At 40.0% G+C, this 20,170-nt stretch overlaps 1 protein-coding gene across 10 annotated transcripts in view; it reads left to right on the top strand.

Annotated features, from left to right (window-relative positions):
* Positions 1–20,170, top strand: part of SYNE2 (spectrin repeat containing nuclear envelope protein 2) — a 327,766-nt gene that overhangs the window by 90,929 nt on the left and 216,667 nt on the right. For 8 of the 10 annotated variants that reach the window (XM_046009418.1, XM_046009420.1, XM_046009424.1 and 5 more), the window contains exons 8-16: positions 2,953–3,149; positions 9,446–9,546; positions 11,723–11,824; positions 14,355–14,492; positions 15,708–15,872; positions 16,486–16,598; positions 17,558–17,720; positions 19,071–19,149; positions 19,423–19,610. In XM_046009418.1, coding sequence (XP_045865374.1) covers positions 2,953–3,149; positions 9,446–9,546; positions 11,723–11,824; positions 14,355–14,492; positions 15,708–15,872; positions 16,486–16,598; positions 17,558–17,720; positions 19,071–19,149; positions 19,423–19,610 — 1,246 coding nt within the window. Of the gene's footprint in view, positions 1–2,952; positions 3,150–7,223; positions 7,227–9,445; positions 9,547–10,451; positions 10,481–11,722; positions 11,825–14,354; positions 14,493–15,707; positions 15,873–16,485; positions 16,599–17,557; positions 17,721–19,070; positions 19,150–19,422; positions 19,611–20,170 lie in introns of those variants that run through there. The other 2 variants (XM_046009427.1, XM_046009429.1) reach the window with 2 other exon arrangements.

Raw genomic sequence — 20,170 nt, forward strand, 5'->3', positions numbered from 1 at the left:
TATGTGTATTATAAGAATTATTTTTTTAAGAGTATTTAAAACAGTTTCTGGACACGGTATAGACCATGTAAGTGGTTGTTAAACAAGACAAGATTCCCTGAACACTATCGAGTTTGTCACAGTCATAGTTTAGGCATTTATTCCTAAGGGATTCAGGAAAGTCCATGTCATCTGAAGCTATTTCTCCAGTAGTTTTTTTTTTTTTTTAAAGATTGATTTTATTTATTTGACAGAGAGAGATCACAAGTAGGTAGAGAGGCAGGCAGAGAGAGAGAAGGAAGCAGGCTTCCTGCGGAGCAGAGAGCCCGATGAGGGGCTTGATCCCAGGACCCTGGGAACATGACCTGAGCTGAAGGCAGAGGTTTAACCCGCTGAGCCACCCAGACGCCCACCACCCATTTTCTTTAAATTTAAATTTTTATTTTATTATCATTTTTTAAGATTTTATTTATTTATTTGACAGACAGAGATCACAAGTAGGCAGAGAAGCAGGCAGAGAGAGAGGGGGGAGGCAGGCTTCCCGCTGAGCAGAAAGCCTGACGCAGGGCTCGATCCCAGGACTCTGGGATCACAACCTGAGCTGAAGGCAGAGGCTTTAACCCACCCACTGAGCCACCCAGGCGCCCCTCCCCCACCTTTTAAAAAAGTTTTCATTTATTTATTTGAGAGAGAGAGAGAGAGAGATAGTGGGAGAGAGCACAAGTGGGGAGGAGAGGGAGAAGCAGGGTCCCTGCTCAGCAGGGAGCCAGCCCCATGTGGGGCGTGATCCTAGGATCCTGAGGTCATGACCTGAGCCACAGGCAGCTGCTTAACTGGCTGAGCCATGCAGGTGCCCCTCTCCAGTGGGTTTTTTTTTTTCCCCCCAGTGGTTTTAATCATTTGATTCACACCTCAAATTAGTCTGCTGAATTTCCTTGTGTTTTTTAATGAGATATTAAAGGACGCTATAGTTGTGCTAGAATAGTTCCCACATTTTGTACACAACTATACTCTTATAAGACACTGATCCCTTGTCAAATACAGACTAGTGTTGGATGGAGTGATTTGAAATATTTATATTAAGCACCTTTATATGCTAGACACTGGTTGGGGATGATTCTACCATGATAGACAAGAAAGACAAGGCTGTTGCTCTCCAGAGGCTTGTGCCGGTAGCGGATGGGTGGATACAATAACCACAGTTGGAAATAAGGTCAGGAAGGACTTAGGATGATTGAGAATGTCAAGGGTGGGAGGGTGGCCTTTATCTGAGGCGGTCATGGAGCGCCTTTCTGAGGAGGAGCCCTTTGAGCTGAGGCCTCAAGGAGAAGGCTTCAGGTATATAAAGATCTAGGAAAAAGAGCATCCACACAGAAGGATTACAAGGAGCATGGTATTAAGGAAGAGGAACGAAGCCAGGGTGGTGGCGAGATTCTCAGAGGGGAGACGTAAGAGTGGGAGAGGCAGGGGCCAGATCATGGTAGGCCTTGAGTGAGAAGCGTTATTCTAACAAGCTATGACAGGGGTGGGTTTTTATTTTTTCATTATTTTTTATTGTAGTAAAAGGTCCCTACATAAAATTTACCATTTTAACCTTTTTTAAGTGTACAGTTGGGCGGCATCAAGTGCTTTTATGTTTTTATGTAACCATCACCACCGTGTATCTCCAGAACTTTTTTCATCTGGTAAACCTCAAAACTCCCCCCATTCTCCCCTCCCCCAGCCCCTGGTAGCCAGTGGTCTACTTTCTTTGTCTGTGAATTCACTACTGCAGGTACCTTAAATGAACAGCGTCATATGGGATTTGCCCCTTGGTGACTGACTTTTTTCACTCTGCTTAACATCTTCAGGGTTCATCCATGTTGTAAAATATGTCAGGCTGTCCTTCCTCTTTAGGGCTGAATAATATTCTGTTGTATGTACATATACACCTTGTTTTGTTGATCTATTCATCTGCCATGACTGGTTTTAAGCAGAGGAGTGGCAAGGCCTATCCAGTGAGCTGTTGGCCATTGGTGTGCCACAGACTATCAGTTAATTTGCATTAATTAAATTATTAATTAATTAATTAACTATTAAATAATTAAGACTATTTCCTCTGGAGAAAGGAACGTAACTCCATGCGGGGGTCTAAAGTCAGTCTTGAGCCAACAGACTGTTGAATGGAGAGCGTTAAACTTCAGTGATGGTCCTGTGGAAGGCTTTCAAAGACACAGATGTCGGGGCGCCTGGGTGGCTCAGTGGATTAAGCCGCTGCCTTGGGCTCGGGTCATGATCTCAGGGTCCTGGGATCGAGTCCCGCATTGGGCTCTCTGCTCTGCAGGGAGCCTGCTTCCTCCTCTCTCTCTGCCTGCCTCTCTGCCTACTTGTGATCTCTCTCTCTCTGTCAAATAAATAAATAAAATCTTTAAAAAAAAAAAAAAAAGAGACACAGATGTCTTGGGCACCAGGGTAGCTCAGTCAGTTAAGCATCTGCCTTCGGTTCAGGTCACAATCCCAGGGTCTTGGGATCGAGTCCCGTGTTGGGCTCCCTCCTCAGCGGGGAGTCTGCTTCTCTGCTCCTCCCCTGGCTCGTGTGCATTCTCTCTCTCTCTCTTTCACTCACTCTCTCTACTCTCAAGTAAATAAAATCCTTAAAAAAAAAAAAGACACAGATCTCCAATCTACCTCCAGAGTCTGATGCGGTATGTTTGGGGTTGGGCCTGAGAATTTGTGTTTCTAGCCCTTGCAGCCCAGGTGAAGGCGATACCGCTTGTCCCAGGGTCACACTTTGAGAACCGATGTCCTGTGGTATCAAACTTGGCATGTTACTTTCATCTGACTACCAGATTAAAAGAAAATGTTTTCCTAGAATGATTTATATGATTTATTTGATTCACCGAAATTTGTTTTAATTACTATTGAATGTGGTAGATGTGCTTTGGTAAATTCTTTTTAAATAGTACTTACTGTGTTTTTGTCCTGTGGTCATAGGTGTGAGTCTGTCAGTGTGACAGATTTTAAGTCAAGCTGGAGAAATGGGATGGCTTTTTTGGCTGTCATTCATGCCTTGCGACCAGACCTAATTGACATGAAGAGTGTGAAGCACCGATCCAGCAAAGACAATCTGAAAGAGGCCTTCAGAATTGCAGAACGAGAATTTAAAATCCCCAGATTGCTAGAACCAGAAGGTAAAGAAACTTCTTTCTTTTCAAAACAATGTCCAGTGGGAAGTTTGCTTGAAAACGGTACTGTATATAAATGAACAAAATGGCATTGTATTTTAGTCCTGAAGGGTTAAACTTAAACTCTATTAAATTTCATGAAATTAAGAATTCCTACCAATTTGTTAACCTCCATAATTGCAGGGGTGACATGACAGCTGAAAGGAAAGAGTGCTGTTATTGGAAATAATTTGAGCTTTTGTATTAATTTTCTTTCATTATGCTCTGTACGGTGTTCCCTTGATTCTTTTATTCTATTCTAAAATCTCTCGAGTAAATCCGTTCTTTGAGCGAACCTATTTCCTCTCTCCACTCCCTCCCCTCAGTAAAGCTGAATTTCCATGAGGTTAGAAACTGCCTTTTCTGTTTCTCCCTCTATGGCTGACTTCGCTTTGCCATAATTATGTTCAATACATCGTGTTAGATCGACCGTGAACAACGTGAACAATGACCATAAAAATTCTAAATACTGGTTATATTCAAAGAGATAAATATATTAACTTCATAAAATCAAGATTAAAGTGGTTTACTTCTTTGGAAAAGGACTTTACTTTGGATTGGTTTGTTTCTTAATTTACCAAAGCTTATTAAAAACCCTAGTAAGGTCATAAAAGAGGTATATAGGATTAATGAAGATTAAAATGAGCTAACAGATTAAGAGATACAAATTCTAGTCTCGGCTCTATAACCACAGTAATAGAGGTGTAGGTAATGTGTGACTGGCTCTCCAAAACAATGTGTTTGTGCACGAGTGTGTGTGTATATATATACCCAGGTCTATTACAAATAGTACTAATACTGAGCACATACAGCACATAGTTTCAATAGTAATAAAATATATGTTATACTTTATTATAAATTGCATATAGCCTCAAAATGCTTTTGTTGATTTTTGCCAAACTCCTGCTACCATCTGTAGCCAACTTCTGGTTACAGCTGCTGGACATGTAGAGTTCTGACCTGAATGCTGGTGGATAATTTCCTTATGGTCACGAGTAAGTGTGACAGCAGAGAAGTCTGTCACAACTTCATTTGTTCTTCAACAACATGAATGACTTTTTTGCTGAATCTAGTCCTGGAAGAATATTTCCTTCCTTTTTTTGTGCCATGTGCAACTTAACAGCTCTACACAGGTCAGACTTCTAAGTTTAACCTGCATTATTAACATTTTCTCTATCCCTTTCTTCATAATCAACAAAACAAGAAATCAAGCCCTCATTTGCTGGTGTGTGTGTGTGTGTGTGTGTGTGTGTGTGTGTGTGTGTGTGTGGTTTGAATACTACCACCATGGCTGATCCCAATGAGAAGTCACTGTAGGGAAAAGATACGCAACGTTAACACACCGTTGTGTATTATTTTTTTCTGTCACGCAGGTACAATAGAGATAAATAACCACAAGAGCATAGGTAATAGTAAAATGTAGTAAAATAGTTGGGAAGTGGTGAGTTTTGAGTATCTATTACCTTTATTTTAATATATAGACTTTTTTTTTACATTTTTTAAAAAAGATTTTGTTTATTTATTTGACAGAGAAAGACACAGCGAGAGAGAGAACACAAGCAGAGGGAGTGGGAGAAGGAGAAGCAGGCTCCCCACTGAGCAGGAAGCCCAATGCGGGGCTCGATCTCAGGACCCTGGGATCATTACCTGAGTCGAAGGCAGACACTTAACAACTGAGCCACCCAGGTGCCCCATAGACATATATATTTTTTAAAGATTTTATTTGTTTGAGAGAAAGAGAGATAGTGACAGAGATAGTGAAAGAGAGCATTAGCAAGAGGGGAGGAGAGGGAGAAGCAGGCTCCCCGCTGAGCCCCGACATGGGGCTCCATCCCAGGACCCTGGGATCTTGACCCAAGTTGAAGGCAAACACTTAACCATCTGAACCACACAGGCACCCTTAAAATATTTTTTTGGTTGTGCGTTTATACAATTTAATTTTTTTTTTAAGATTTTATTTATTTATTTGACAGAGAGAGATCACAAGTAGGCAGAGAGGCAGGCAGAGAGAGAGGAGGAAGCAGGCTCCATGCTGAGCAGAGATCCCGATGCGGGACTCGATCCCAGGACCCTGAGATCATGAACGGAGCCAAAGGCAGAGGCTTAACCCACTGAGCCACCCAGGCGCCCTGTACAATTTAATTTTTAATGCTGGCTGTGTTTAACAACCGGCTTATAAAAGTGCTGAAAATCCAATAATCAGCTCTCAAGTTGAGCCTTCTGGCTCCAACATACCACTAAGTGAATGTGGCTTTGTCACTTAACTTTTTTTGGTTTTGTACAGCTTTATTGTGATGTAATTCACATATCATACAATTTACTCATTTAAGTGTACAATTCAATAGTTTTTTAGTATATTGGTGGCATTTTGCAACTATCATCATGATCAGTTTCAGAGCCTTTGCTTCATTCCAAAAATAAACCCCATCCCATTAGCAACCCGTTCCTATTTCTCCTCACCTCTCTCAACCTCTAACTTTTACACACACACACACACACACACACACACACACACAGTTACTCACAGAGCCCTGGCAACCCCTAATTCTTTCTCTTTCTATAGATTTGCCAAGTCTGGACATTTCTCATAAATGTAGTCTTTTGTGACTGGCATCTTACCATAGCATGATCTTTTCAAAGCTTTTCTGTCTGGCAGCATTTATCAGAATATCATTCCTTTTGTTTTTAACAGACCTTATGCTTTAGGTTTACAGAGAAATTGGGAAGCAGATTTAGTAAGTTCCCATGGAGTTTTCCCTATTGTTGACATGAGTGCATTACATTTGTTACTAATGAATCAAAATTAATCTATTTTTATGCTTTATTCACTTTTATTTAGTTTTTCCCTGATGCTCTTTTCCTTTTCAGGATTCCATCCAGTGTTCTACCTTACATTTAGTTTTCATGGCTTTTTTGGCTGTTGTTGACCGTGACAGTTTCTTAGAGCTTTTTTTTTTTTTTTAAAGACTTTATTTATTTATTAGAGAGAGAGAGAGAGTGAGCACAGGCAGACAGAGTTACAGGCAGAGGCAGAAGGCAAAGCAGGCTCCCCGCCAAGCAAGGAGCCCGACGTGGGACTTGATCCCAGGACGCTGGGATCATGACCCGAGCCGAAGGCAGCTGCCCAACCAACTGAGCCACCCAGGCGTCCCGAGCATTTTGTTTTGATGACCTGACAGTTTTGGGGATTACTGGTCATGTCTATCGTAGAGTACCCCTTTCCTGGAATTGTGTTATGTCTTTTCTCAATTTAGACTGGGGTTATGGGTTCTTTGGAGGAAGACCACAGAGGTAAAGTACCATTCTTATCACATTGTATGAGAGGAACATGCCGTCAGCATTGTATCACTGGTGATGTTCACTTTGGTTACCTGGCTGAGGTAGTGTTTGTCAGCTTTCTTCCTTGTGAAGCTAGTTTTTGTTTCCCTCTTCCTGTGTTGTCCGCTTTGGAGGGAAGTCACGCGGCATAGCCCCACATGGAGGAGAGTACCTCAGCCTCCCGGAGGGCAGGTTACCTACATAAATTATTTACAGTTCTGTTGCCTGAACTATGTATGTTCTCTCCCGCATTTATTCATTTATCCAGCCATTGATTTATATCAGTATGGGCTTTTGGACATTTTATTTTATATTTTGGGTTGTAATCCAATATTACTTTGTTTTATTTCTCAAATTAAGAAAGATTTTTTAAGGTTAATGTTTTTTAGGCCCTGGGAGCTCTCTCAGCTAGCTCCTGTGCTCCTCTGACATATCCCCACCCATGTGGTGTTTCTTTGTTGTTTTTGAGTCCATCCTTATTTTCAGGCCTTTAGGATGCATCGGGCTCTTCTACATTTCCTGCCTCAGGCCTGGGATCAGCCCTCTCTCCCAACCCTGGTTGGAGAATGACGTGAGAAGGCTAAGATCTGGGAGCGAACTATGCTTGTTGCTATTGGTTTTTAGCCTTCTCGGACCTCATTGAATTAGGTGATACTTCTAAGTTAATAGTTAGTCTGATGATTCCAAATTTTTGTGTTAGGTTTGTCATTATATTAGTTTCAGCTTGTTATTAATTCTTCTTGTTAACTTTCCTCTCCTTGTTTTTCTTTCTTTCCTTTTCTTCCTTTCATTGTCTTTTCTCTTTCCCTTTTGGCTTTTCATTATCTTTTTTCTTTTCTTTGTTTTTCCTTATGTTTTATTCTATCCTCTTTTCTGATTACTTGGTTCCTTCTTTCCTTTCTACTTTCCTTCCTTCCTTCCCTGTCTTTCCTTTCTTTCTTTCATGCTTTTCTCCTACTGTGATTCTCTATTTTATTAGTATAAAATATTTTCTCTAGTTCAGTATGTGAAAATAACTAGACAAATAATGTAATAGACAATATAAAAAAGGGCAAACTTGTACTTATAAATGATTGCCTATAATTCATTTTAAGTGGCTTAAATAATAGCTTGAAATGTGAAGTACATCATGATTATTTATGCAAACCAAATACTGTTGTCATATTTAAATAAGAGTTATCTTTTGACAGTTTTATTAAGACATTTAATCACAGTACATAGCTTCATATACAATAAAGTTTTGAAGAAGAAACATGTAGTTAAGTCAGTCTAATTATTTCAGGTATCTCTTATATACTTCTGCTTTGTAAAAAAAAAGATTTTATTTATTTGTGAGAGAGAGAGAGAGCGTGCATAAGCAGGGGGAGCAGCAGGCAAAGGGAGAAGCAGCCTTCCTGCTAAGCACGGAGCCGGATGTGGGACTTGATCCCAGTACCCTGGGAGCATGACCTGGGCCCAAGGTAGATGCATAACTGACTGATCCACCCAGATGTCCCATACTTTTACTTTTCTACTTACATATTTTTTCAGTTAAAGAGTGACTTAGTTCTTAGAGATGCTTCCTTATTGAAACTCCATCCGCACCGTGTTATTGATACCTTTTGTATGTTTATATTTGTTTGTATGTATGTTTGTATGTTTAAGTATGTCTTAAATTTTATTATTTGGATGTAGATTAGATTCATGTTCTCCCTCAGCCGATTAGAACTGTCATTGAGCCCAGTAAACACATTTGCTAAAGCATCCATAGTGTCTTATATTTGTTTGCTGTTTGTTTTTCTCCTAACAGTAAGCTCTGTGAGGGCAGATAATATCTTAAGGCATCTGGCATTTACTCAAAGTGTCCAGCATCCCCTTGTTGAATGACTACAGTGATGAAACGTATGCCCCCCCCCCAGGGCAAGAACTCAGCGTTACCTATCTTGCTTGTGAGCTCACATTTGTGAGCTCTCTATAAATATTTGATTAATTTATTTTAACTGCTTTAATAAATAAACACTGAAGCTTTCCTTTTCAATATCTTCCTGGTTGTTTGGACAACATACTGAAAGACATCCCCAAATTATGTGCTCATTTTGTCTGCAGTGCATTGATCACTTCCTTGTGATGTTGTGATCTATCTGATTTATTATATATCTGGAGAAGTTCTGTATTTAAGGGATTTATAATATTTTTACTTTGTTTAACTCAGCATTGTCCGAATTTATCTCACCATGGACTTTGTTAATGTACCACAAGGATTGGCCCAGAGAAGGCTCTCAGTAAATGTATTTGTTCCGCAAATGAACAAGTAAAATCTTGTGGTTATCTTGAGTAAGTCTGCCATACAACATATGTTTTTGTTTGTCAGAGACAGTGCACAACCAGGGGAAGTGACAGCGGGAGGGAAAGAGAGGGAGAAGCAGGCTCCCTGCTGAGCAAGGAGTCCGACACAAGACTCCATCCCAGGACCCTGGGATCAAGACCTGAGCCAAAGGCAGACGCTTAACCAACTGAGCCACCCCAGGGGCCCCAACATATGCTTTTCGAAATGCTTTACTGCATACTTGCTGAGACCCGTGTGACGGGAATGGATTCCAGTTGCTGTATGTTCCTACACTTTTCCTCTCCTGGAGGAGTTTCTGTATCGTGTCTCTGGAAGGAGGAAGGCTGTATTTGCTCCTTTCCGCCCTCCCTGACTACTACTGCCCTTATCCAGACAGCATGCAAGGTGGAAATTGAGGCTGTGCACATACCACTGGCAAGATCCAACTCAGCCCTGTTTGACTCTGGATCTAAGCTCTGAGCTGCTGCACAGACTTGGAGCAAGGGCCGCTGACCAGAGATTGCACGGCCGGTTAACTCCTTCGGTTCATTTCAAGGCTGTCTTATGGTCTAGCCTGTTTTGTGTAGTAATTACAGTAAGTCACAGTTATAGCTGATTAACGGTGTGGCATCTCTTGCAGATGTGGATGTACTTAATCCTGACGAAAAGTCCATCATGACCTATGTGGCGCAATTTCTACGGTATTCGAAGGATGCGGCAGAGACTAGAGATAAAGCTCAGGTACGTCCTTCCTTAGAAATCTGACTCAACCGTGTTTTTGTTGTACCCTACTAGTGGCTTAATTTTTAAAATTAATGTATAATTTGCATGTAGAGCTTAAAAGTGCAGTTCTGTGAGTTTTGACAAATGCCTACACCCATGTTAACTATGCAGTAGTCATGATGTAACACATTTCTGCTACCCAGAATGTTCCACTGTGCCGCTTCCTCGTCCGTACCCCCCACCCTGGGCAACCAGTATTCTAATTTCTTTCACTGTGGATTAGTGTTGCCTGTTTTAACATTTTTTAAATTTTTTTTTAAAGATTTTATTCATTTATTTGACAGACAGAGATCACAAGTAGGCAGAGAGGCAGGCAGAGAGAGAGGGGGAAGCAGGCTCCCCGCTGAGCAGAGAGCCCGATGTGGGACTTGATCCCAGGACCCTGGGATCATGACCTGAGCCGAAGGCAGAGGCTTTAACCCACTGGGCCACCCAGGCGTCCCAGTGTTGCCTGTTTTAATAAAAATTTTAATTTAAAAGTGGTAACTAATGAGACTTTGCTGAATTATCTAAAATAACTTTTACATAGGTACTCTAGAAGACAAATTAAGGTTAGCAGGCTTTTGAAATATTCTAGAGCTATCCAATTTTTGTCTGTTTGAGTTTTAACAGCTTTTTTGAGATGTAATTCACATGCCATAAAATCAAACCATTTAAAGTTTACAATTCAGTGGGTTTTGGTGTATTTACATAGTTGTGCAACCATCATGGCAATTTAATTTTAGCACATTTCCATTTTACCTGTTCTTTGACTACATAGAACTGGGATTGTGTAATTTATGGAAAATGGAAGCAGTATGTTCTACTCTTCATTGTTGTCTGTTGAAGTGTGCTTGAATCACTCTCAGATTGCCATTTGATTATTCCGTTTTTTCCTTTGACTTGCAGTCAGGTATGCAAAACGTTGTGGGTGCAAATTTCATAAAAATCAGTGAGATGCCAATAAACATATATTCTGTCGCTGTGGAGGTAAATGACTGCTGTGAATTTAAAGTGGTTTTGAATATTATTTTAATATTTATTTAAACTACTTCCTCAGACATGTTTACATGCAGTTGTATTGTCACATTTTATGTGACAAATTTAGGCCTATGTTTTTCCAACTGTTACATTTGAGGCCCCACTGCCAGATTGTTGCTGACTCTGGAACAGAAACTCAAGCTGGGACGCAGGCATATAATTCAGTTCACTTATTTCTGACCTGCTGGGGAGCTACTCTTTTCTAATTAATTTTCTTATTAAAAAATAAAATGAAAAATTCAGCTGTCCATGAAATCAGATGCAAAAGTATATAAAAAACACTCCTGCTTAATAGAAAGAGAAGAGTAAATGAAGGTTAAAGGAGAATGGAAATAAGATGTAACATCGTTGGCTTTATCCTCTGGCAGTAAATTTTGCTTTCAAATGTAGGCAAGCAAGAATCTAAGAAAAAATAGTTGTTGCTCACATTCACAGGACAGCTGAACCCAAACCGTTAGCAGCGTTATTTTTAGGGTCTCTCAAATGCTCAAGATTTTTTTTTTTTTTTAAGATTGATTTATTTGACAGACAGAGATCACAAGTAGGCAGAGAGGCAGGCAGAGAGAGAGAGGAAGGGAAGCAGGCTACCTGCTGAGCAGAGAGCCCTATGTGGGGCTTGATCCCAGGACTCTGAGATCATGACCTGAGCTGAAGGCAGAGGCTTTAACCCACTGAGCCACCCAGGTGCCCCTCAAAATATTTTTGATGTCCATGTATTTGGGTGTGAATAGTTCTTGAATTAACCTGTATTTAGATGTATTGGGAAACAGTGTTCTGAAAGGCCTATTATAAATGAGTAATTTAGAATAATGTTCTCTAAAATTGAGAATAATAGAAATAAGCCAAAATAAATAAATAAATGAATAAATTCATAGGGGCTTGCTTGCCCTGTCTCTTTAGCACATTATGTTCAGGTGCTAGTTTCCATCCATTTTAAAATTCAAGGTGTTATGTGCACAAGCAAAATTCCTCTTTGGCACCATGAGTCACTGCTGTGTAATGATTTCATTATTTCACTGATGTTTGAAGTTAATTTTATTATAAAAAAAAGTCTCCAAGTCTATTCAGGGTAGTTTTAAAAATGTGTGTGTGTGTGTGTGTGTGTGAATTTTAGGGCAAGATGAAAGATGCTGTCGTCTGGTTAACTCTACAAGAGAAAAAACTACAGAAAGCCCTAAAGGATTCAGAAAATGAGACCTACTCTAAAAAGTATGAAGTAAGTATGACTTTAAACAGCAATTTATTTGTAGCTTACTGTTAGGGAAGAGTAGGTTGTTTTTGGAAAAAAACCTCTTCAGGGTAATTATTTAAATGCTAACCAGACTCCGAGTTTTAGCGTCCAGTTCTGAGACAGTGCTTCTCAAACTCTGACACGCATGTGAATGACCTGCTCAATCTTGTTAAATCAAATGCGGATTCTAACGGAGTAGTTCTGGGGTGGGGCCTGGGACTCTGCCTTTCCAGCAAGGTACTGATGCCTGGTCCTCCGGGTACTTTGAACAGTAAGTTTTTAGAGCAGGGCATGGCAAACTGGTCTGTGGGTCCCATCAACGGGTTTTGCGAATCCAGTGCTCCTGGAAGAGAGCCGCACCTGCTCAGGTACTGCTCGCGGCTGCTTTGCACGTTGCTTAGCCAGAGTCAGGTGTCGCCACAGATGCCATAGGACCCTCAAACCTAGGACATGTACGATCTTTCCTCTTACAGTAAGTCTTCTCGTCCTCGGTCGAATGTAAATGAAAAAGAGATCAGGAAATCAGAAGTGAAGCCAACCCTGAATTATAACAAGATAGGGCCTCAGTCAGGGTGTCCTTTGAGGAAAAATGACACCTGTTAATTGTCCCCGCGTTTGAATAGGCGCTCTGTACCAGGCGCCTTGCCGACCAGCATTTTTTTTTTTTTTAAAGATTTTATTTATTTATTTGACAGAGAGAGATCACAAGTAGATAGAGAGGCAGGCAGAGAGAGAGAGAGAGAGGGAAGCAGGCTCCCCGCTGAGCAGAGAGCCCGATGCAGGACTCTATCCCAGGACCCTGAGATCATGACCTGAGCCGAAGGCAGCGGCTTAACCCACTGAGCCACCCAGGCGCCCACCGACCAGCATTTTACTGAGTGTGGGATTGCTCTTCCAGTTTTAGAGACGAAGACAAGACTTAGAGGCACCAAGTGACGTGTCTGAGGTCACATAGCTACTGAGAGGTAGAGGTGGGATTTGAGTGAAGTCTGGCTTTGAAGCCTGGCTCTCTTTGCAGGATGACCTGGGCTTCTCCAGGTTAGGCGGTTATTCCCCGAACCGTCTTGAAAGAGACTAGTAGGAGCCCAGGTGAGGATTCTTCCGCTCTGTTCCTCAGAACCCCCCCCCCCCCCCCCCCGTCTCTGCAGCTCTGCCCCCTACCAGTCCTCCATCGTGAATCAAGCAGACAGATTCGCATGCATGAGAGCCCCTCCGAGCTCGGCTTCCCTGTCTGAGGGAGTCGGACGAAGCCAGCTGTTCTGACGCTGCCACGCAGCGGGTGGTGCGACTTGCTGGAGACAGCATCCTTGTGGGTTTAGAGGCGTCACAGAAGAAAGGGACAGGACGTTCTCATCTTCCTTTCATCTGAACTGCTTCAGCTTCTGTGCTCCTATCTTTGTTCTGGCCTGATGTGGGTTTTTTGTGTTTTTTTTTGTTTTTTTTTTTTTAAGATTTTATTTATTTATGAGAGACAGAGAGAGAAAGCTAGCACAAGCCTGGGGAGGGGCAGAGGCAGAGGGAGAGGGACAAGCAGACTCCCTGCTGACCATGGAGCCCGACTTGGGGGTCAATCCCAGAGCCTGGGGATCATGACCTAAGCCAAAGGCAAGTGCTTAACCAGCTAAGCCACTCAGGCACCCTTGGCCTGATGTTTTTTACTGACAAGGTGCTAAGCGTCCCCTGGAAGTGCATTGCTCTCACATATTGTCGTTGATTTAGTGGGTACCACAAATGCAGTTTTCTTAAATAAAAGGCTGTATGAAGTTATTCATAATCAGAATTACAATGATTATCCCTTGGTTGGCTTGTAAAACTTAATCTTTTTATTTGTTTGTTTGTTTGTTTTTAAAAGTAAGCTCTACTCCAAACACAGGGTTTGAACTCATGACCCCAAGATCAAGAGTGGCATACTCTCCCAACTGAGCTAACCAAGCACTCCAGTTCATGAAATTTAACTTAAAATGCTGCCAATTATGATGAATAATGTTTGAAATACTATCTGGAATTGATGACTCTTCAACACTAACATTTTGCACAAATCTGAACCCAAGAAAGCTTTATTTATTAAATTTTTGCAGGCAGGGACAGAGTAATTTCCAAGGTTCTTTGACTTGGGCAGCACTGGCTCACGTGCAGTTAATTATAGACATGTTGACAAGTGATCACTGCTGCTGTATAGTTCTCTCTTCCACTTATCCTTATTTTGTCGTGAATCCTTGTTTGGGGAGAACATACCAACTCACATTTTCCATGTGACATCAGGAGTCATCCTGTCGAGCTGGGTGACCTGGCTAACTCCTTCCAGCAGAAATCCAGCAGTACTGACATGAGACACAAGCTGTGACCTGTTGTTATTGTGAGGGCACGCAAGTGATCGGGGTGCATTGATGAAAGACACCAGAGCAGTGAGAAGATCCGTTTGAACGTGACATACAGCTATAGACCTTAAAATAGTGGATTACATTTCAGAAACTGATCTAAAATTTCTGTCTTTAAAATATTCTTCCGATTGTAGAGTCTGCTTTCCTTTTTGGAATCATTCAATGAAGAAAAAAAGCCCTTTTTGGATATCCTGCCAGTAAAAAGGAATCCGGATGACCTGAATGAAGATCAGTTACAGTTGAGAGAAGCCTGGGATGGCCTCACCTACCAGGTTACTGTGTTATACTGATTGGAGGAGCATTTTCGTGAGGCAGCTTTGTTTGTTGGATGATTACGTTAGCCTTCCGTGAGAAAGTCTGTGAAGATGCTACATTAGAACTTTGGGAGAGTGTTCTTTTATTTTCTCCATAGCCTCATTTGAGGAGTGATTAATATTTAATAGAAATTTATAGCGTACTGCTTAGAGAAACCGCTTATCCAAAGTTTTTATATTTGTCATCAGTGATTGGTTTGGCCCAGTAGATTATCTATATTCTGATTGACCTGCAACCTCATCTCTACCAAGGACCAGTGTCATGTGTCACTATTAATAGATGCTTGAAGGGGGTCAGGGGCAAGCCTAGAGAGAACGTGTGAAGATGAACGTGTATGTGTGTCTGAATATATCTGTGTGATTTCAGATGTTTGCAGTTGATTGGGATTTGTGTTACCACCCAGGATGTAGTGCATTTTTGTTTGTTTGTTTTTAAAGATTTTATTTATTTATTTGACAGACAGAAATCACAAGTAGGCAGAGAGGCAGGCAGAGAGAGAGGAGGAAGCAGGCTCCCCACTGAGCAGAGAGCCCAATGCGGGGCTCGATCGCAGGACACTGGGATCATGACCGAAGCCTAAGGCAGAGACTTTAACCCACTGAGCCACCCAGGCGCCCCTCTGGAAGATTTTTATAGCTCTATCAGCTATTAGCACAATAGGTTATTAATAAATGTTTGTAGAATGAATGGATGGATGGATGGATGGATGGATGGATGGATGGATGAACGAACCAGTCAGTCAATTTGGGAGTGAGTTCTGATGGTCCTTAATGGGGAAAAGATCCAGGTGGAAGAGACAGCAAGAGTGAACACCTTGGTAGTGCAGTTTGGGGACTGCTTGGGGAAATAAGTAGTTGGCATTTGTGTGACTCCTCTGTGTGTGAGGAGTGGTGGGAAGGCTGAGGAAGCAAGAACTTTATGTATTTATTTGAGAGAGAGAGGAGAGGGGGGATGTGCGAGTGAGGGAGGGGGAGACGTAGAGGATGAGGGAGAGAATCTCAAGCAGACCCCCCTGCTGAGTGTGGAGCCTGTGGTGGGGCTCGATCTCACCACCCTGAGGCCAGTGTCAAAAACCAAGAGTCAGTTGCTCAACTGACTGAGCCACCCAGGTATCCCCAAAGAAGTAAACTTTAGAAGAACGTCGACTGAAGCACAGATTTTTGTTTTTTCAGATTAATATGTGGGAAACAGAGCTGAATTGTGCCTTGCCCTCATCGTTACATCAAATTGAAGCCTGGCTCCAGAAGGTAGAGGAGCTTATAGATGAAGATTTGCCAGTTTCCCAGGATTACTGTGCAGCCATGGCTCTCACACAAGAGAAAATGACTTTAATCAAGGTTGGAATATAAAAAAGAAACATGGAAAAATCTGTGCTTTGTTAGGGACTGTTCTTGAGGAAGACTGTGTCCTAGGGAGAAGGGAAGGAAATACAATGGGTATTTCAGGATGGTTCAGAACGATTCCCTTGGGGATTTTTGGGAGTCACAGATACCTTCACTTTCTTCATGGGCATTCTGCTACTTCAAGCTGGAAGCAATAAGGTAGAGTCTAGTCAGTTCTAAAGCAATTGAAAAGCCTGACCAAAAAGGAGGGAGGAGACTGGTTTAAAATGTGAGAGATTGAGTTCTCAATAAAATGACCCAAAGGAATTTGATATGTGATGTTTATAGCCTGTGAACCCACAAAGGAATGGAAAAGAAATCCAAAAACAAAAGATTTTGATAATGCTTTTTACCAAAGAAACTACAGTCTGCCTCTCTGTAAAATGTTCTAGTTTAAAGCACTTACAATGAAAATACTCATTCGCAAAGTTTTAGTTAAAAAAAAAAAGTAATGGCTTTATGATTTTTTGGGGGAAAAAGACATGCCCAGAACAAATGAGATGAACAAACCCCCAGTTACACCATGTGGCAAGAAGTCTGGTTCATGTCATGCTGAATTTCTTTCCAGAGTCTGATGGATAAATGTGATTGTCATTCCAATACTCTTCTGGCATTCGAAAATGGAGATGAACAACATTTGCCACCGGTACCACCTAAGAAATTGGAGGAAATGAAAGGACGGTTTGTAACACTCTCCCTTCACCACTGTTGAGACCATTCATATTTGAGGGCTAACACGAGGCCACAGGGACCAGAAAATGACACATTTTTCGATACTTTAAGACAAGTATTCTTGAAATCTTGATGAACAGTACCTTCAGGTTCTGGGCGCGGATGATGGTGATGGGCAAAGATCTGGATGTGGAGTCAGGAACTGATCTCCATATCTGAGTTTTGATGACGTTACTGTCTTTCTGAGGGTATAGCCTCATTTGTAAATACAGGAAGACCATAATCACCCGCTTCATGTCTCACAGGGATACTGGGTGAAATGGGAGGTGGTATTTGAAAGCACTCTGTAAACTCCAAAATAGGATAAACAGAGAGATTATTGAACTGATGGTTGTCCACCTCCGCTCCTCTTTTCTCATCATTCATAAGTAACTTACTAGAATGATAATGAGAGGGCGTTAGCCTTAATAATGAAAGCTGTTTGAATATGTAAATGTTGGAATTATAGTTGCGTTCAGTTATAGAAAAGTTTAAAAATTGAGTAGAATATTTTGGAGATTAACTTTTATTGTAGGATTTTTTTAATAAGGGAATCGTTTGTTCAGGAAAATGTTCTTTTAGATGTTTTCATCTCGGGAGGAGTTGTTTTCTACTTAGCCACAATGTTTGTTTTACTTTGGGTTTTTCTCTTTGTTTGTTTTAAAAAGAAGAGTTGGGGCACCTGACTGCCCTGGTTGGTAGAGCATGTGAATCCTGATCTCAGGGTCCTGAGTTCAAGCTCCATATTGGGCGTGGTAGAGCTTACTTTAAAAAAAAAAAAAAAAAAAAAAAGATTTGAGGATACATCTGAGTTCCATGTGTTTAAAATAAAAAGCCAAAGACCCAATATTTTTAGAAATGCCAAACAGATTATCTCGCATTTGGGGAATAATATTAAGTTAAACTCTAAAACCTGCAATATTTTCCAGAATCAACAACATTTCGGGGAAAAAATTCATTCCACGTCTAGAATTTCATTACTATAAGTGCTCAGTTCTTGGTTTGCTAGATGAAGTGAAATTAAAGTTGGATGTTTGGAACATCAAATATGGGAACAAAGTATCTGTGGAATTGTTGCTGGAAGACTGGCATGTAAGTTTTTTACTTTGTGTCGTAGACGAGTATTCTTCATGTCTGGGAGCTGGGTTTGCATTTTTCCTTGGCACAGTTTCCCTTCACCTTTTCAGGTTTTGAGATGAGTTTTCTTGGTAGCTTTCATTAGTTTAAAATTGCCTGGAGAACAGAAGTACAGGTAGTCAAATAACAGACAGTGCGAGGAGGAAGAAAGAGAAAACAGCATTATTTACCTTACCAGGGGAGGGTCAGTTAGCCAGGCTAATTAACATAATAGTTGGAAAATGTTTCAATGTTATTTCCGTTAACAGTTCCAACTTTCAATTGTTTAATATTTTTTTCCCACTCAGATTCATGGTTTCATTCAAAAATTAATTTTTTTCTTAGAACATTTTGTCTTAGCCTTTCAAATTATAAGAGTGGGAAAGACAGTATATTTTGTCTTGAGGCTTTTCTTGGAGAGGGGGTTTAGCTCTTGCAATTTATAGGGAAAAAATGTTGCGATGATTTAAATATTATATACGTTCATCTGTAAGTTAAAAGCATCCTAGAAATGTCATTTCTGTAGTTAGGACTTACGTTCTTTCTGTTCCCTTCTTTGTGGAATGAGAGCCCAAAAAGAAAAATCCAAGATTGTATGTTGCAGTGCAAAAATTGAAAAACATGTTGAAGAGAGATTTATTTACAGTGAATGATTTAAACACTATACATTCCCGAATAAAGAGGCATCATTCTAAATTAGACTAGGTTTTGAATATCTTTCTTTTGCTTTCTTTGATTTTTCATTTTTCTAGTTAAGTAATCATACCATTGGGACCTAATAAGTGCACAATAAATAGGAGTTTTCAGTTAACTCTGAATTTTTCCATAGCAGAGTTTGCTTGCATAGGACACATAATTTGACTAATGGCAGTGTCTCAAATGTTTTTATGTGATGAGCGGTAGCTATAGCATACTCTAATATGTCTAATAAAAATTATTCACTATTAATAAAATGTACAAAATAAGAGAAACTGATATAAATTATGCAATATTAATAAATACATGAAACAGGAGGTTTTGAACATTCTATACTTCACTTGTCTTTTCCTGCAGGAGGAAAACCACTCTAGAACTGTATCACTACAGTAAGATAAACTTTGTCAGGCCTCATACCTGTGTAGTGTTCATGCTCCTTCTATTTCTTAGGTCTTAACTGTCTTTCCTCATCACCTGCTCTTCTTTTCTACCCAAATATACAGTATTTAGGCCTTAAAAAAATTTTGGTGCCTACATGTTTCATCAATACTTATGTCTCTATCTGGGTATCATGGCACATTTTTAATAGTAAAAAAACTGTCAATGTATTTTTTTTCCTTTCCCTTCCAGAAATTTATTGAAGAAAAAGAATTCCTAGCTCAACTTGAAACTTCCTTTCAGAAATGTGAAGAAATCCATAAGAATTTAGGTAAAGCTGTGCAGTTACTTTTTGATGGAATGATCATCACTTAAAAATAGCATTTTACCTGTTTTGCTTACTTTATACCTTCCTGTTTTAGGGATTGGTTTTACATATATATATATATATTTTTTGGAAAACCCTTGCATTCACTTTTAATATTATCGAGTATTTATTTATTTCAACACTGTCAATTAATATACAAGTATTTTTCTTAAGAGTATGATTTTTATTAATAATAAACTTTTCTGAGATTACTTTCTTGTTTTGTTAACATTATAGCTGGAGAATATCAGGATATTGCTAAAGAATATACCATGGTGGAATATAATGTTTGTACATATAAAAAATATATATATAATGTGAAATCCACTCTACAAAAAGTTCTGACATGTTGGGCTACTTATATGGAAAAACTTCGCTTACTCAAGGCTTGTTTTGAGGAGACAAAGAAGGAACAGATTAAAGAGGTATTTTCAGTCTAATGGTAGCTCCTCAGTTTTACTTTCTTTCTTTCTTTTTTTTTTTTTTTTTCATTTTCTTTGGAGATCCTCATTTTCAATCCAAAAATGAGAGGCCAGGGAAAGTAAACATAACTCTTGGAAAAATTCTTTAAGGTATTGGAAAGAGTTTAGTTTCTTTCTAATATAATTGCCAAAAGGAAGTTTTCTCCTCATTATAGGTATTAAACACACACACACGTGTGTAGTTTTTGAAAGATATATTGCTAAGTTCTTTGGAAAGAAAATAGAAGACTTGGAGTATTTGATAGCTTATAGATACATTTAACTAAAGTTGATATTTTAAAAAGTTTTCTTTTTCCATTTGGCCGCTAAAATCTCTGAGTTTCTAGAGGAAGAAAATGAAAATACCTTAGACTTACGTGGAGAGGCATGGAAGAAATTTCAGTGTCATTCATTATTCTTTTCATTTGCTGGTCATGTAATCTGTTTTATGATTATTCTCTGAGGTAGTTTTTCTTTCTTTCATTTGTTTTTCCCTGTTGTAAATAGATATAGACAGGTTAAAC

This window comes from Meles meles, chromosome 6, assembly GCF_922984935.1.
Source record: "Meles meles chromosome 6, mMelMel3.1 paternal haplotype, whole genome shotgun sequence".
Taxonomy (NCBI): domain Eukaryota; kingdom Metazoa; phylum Chordata; class Mammalia; order Carnivora; family Mustelidae; genus Meles; species Meles meles.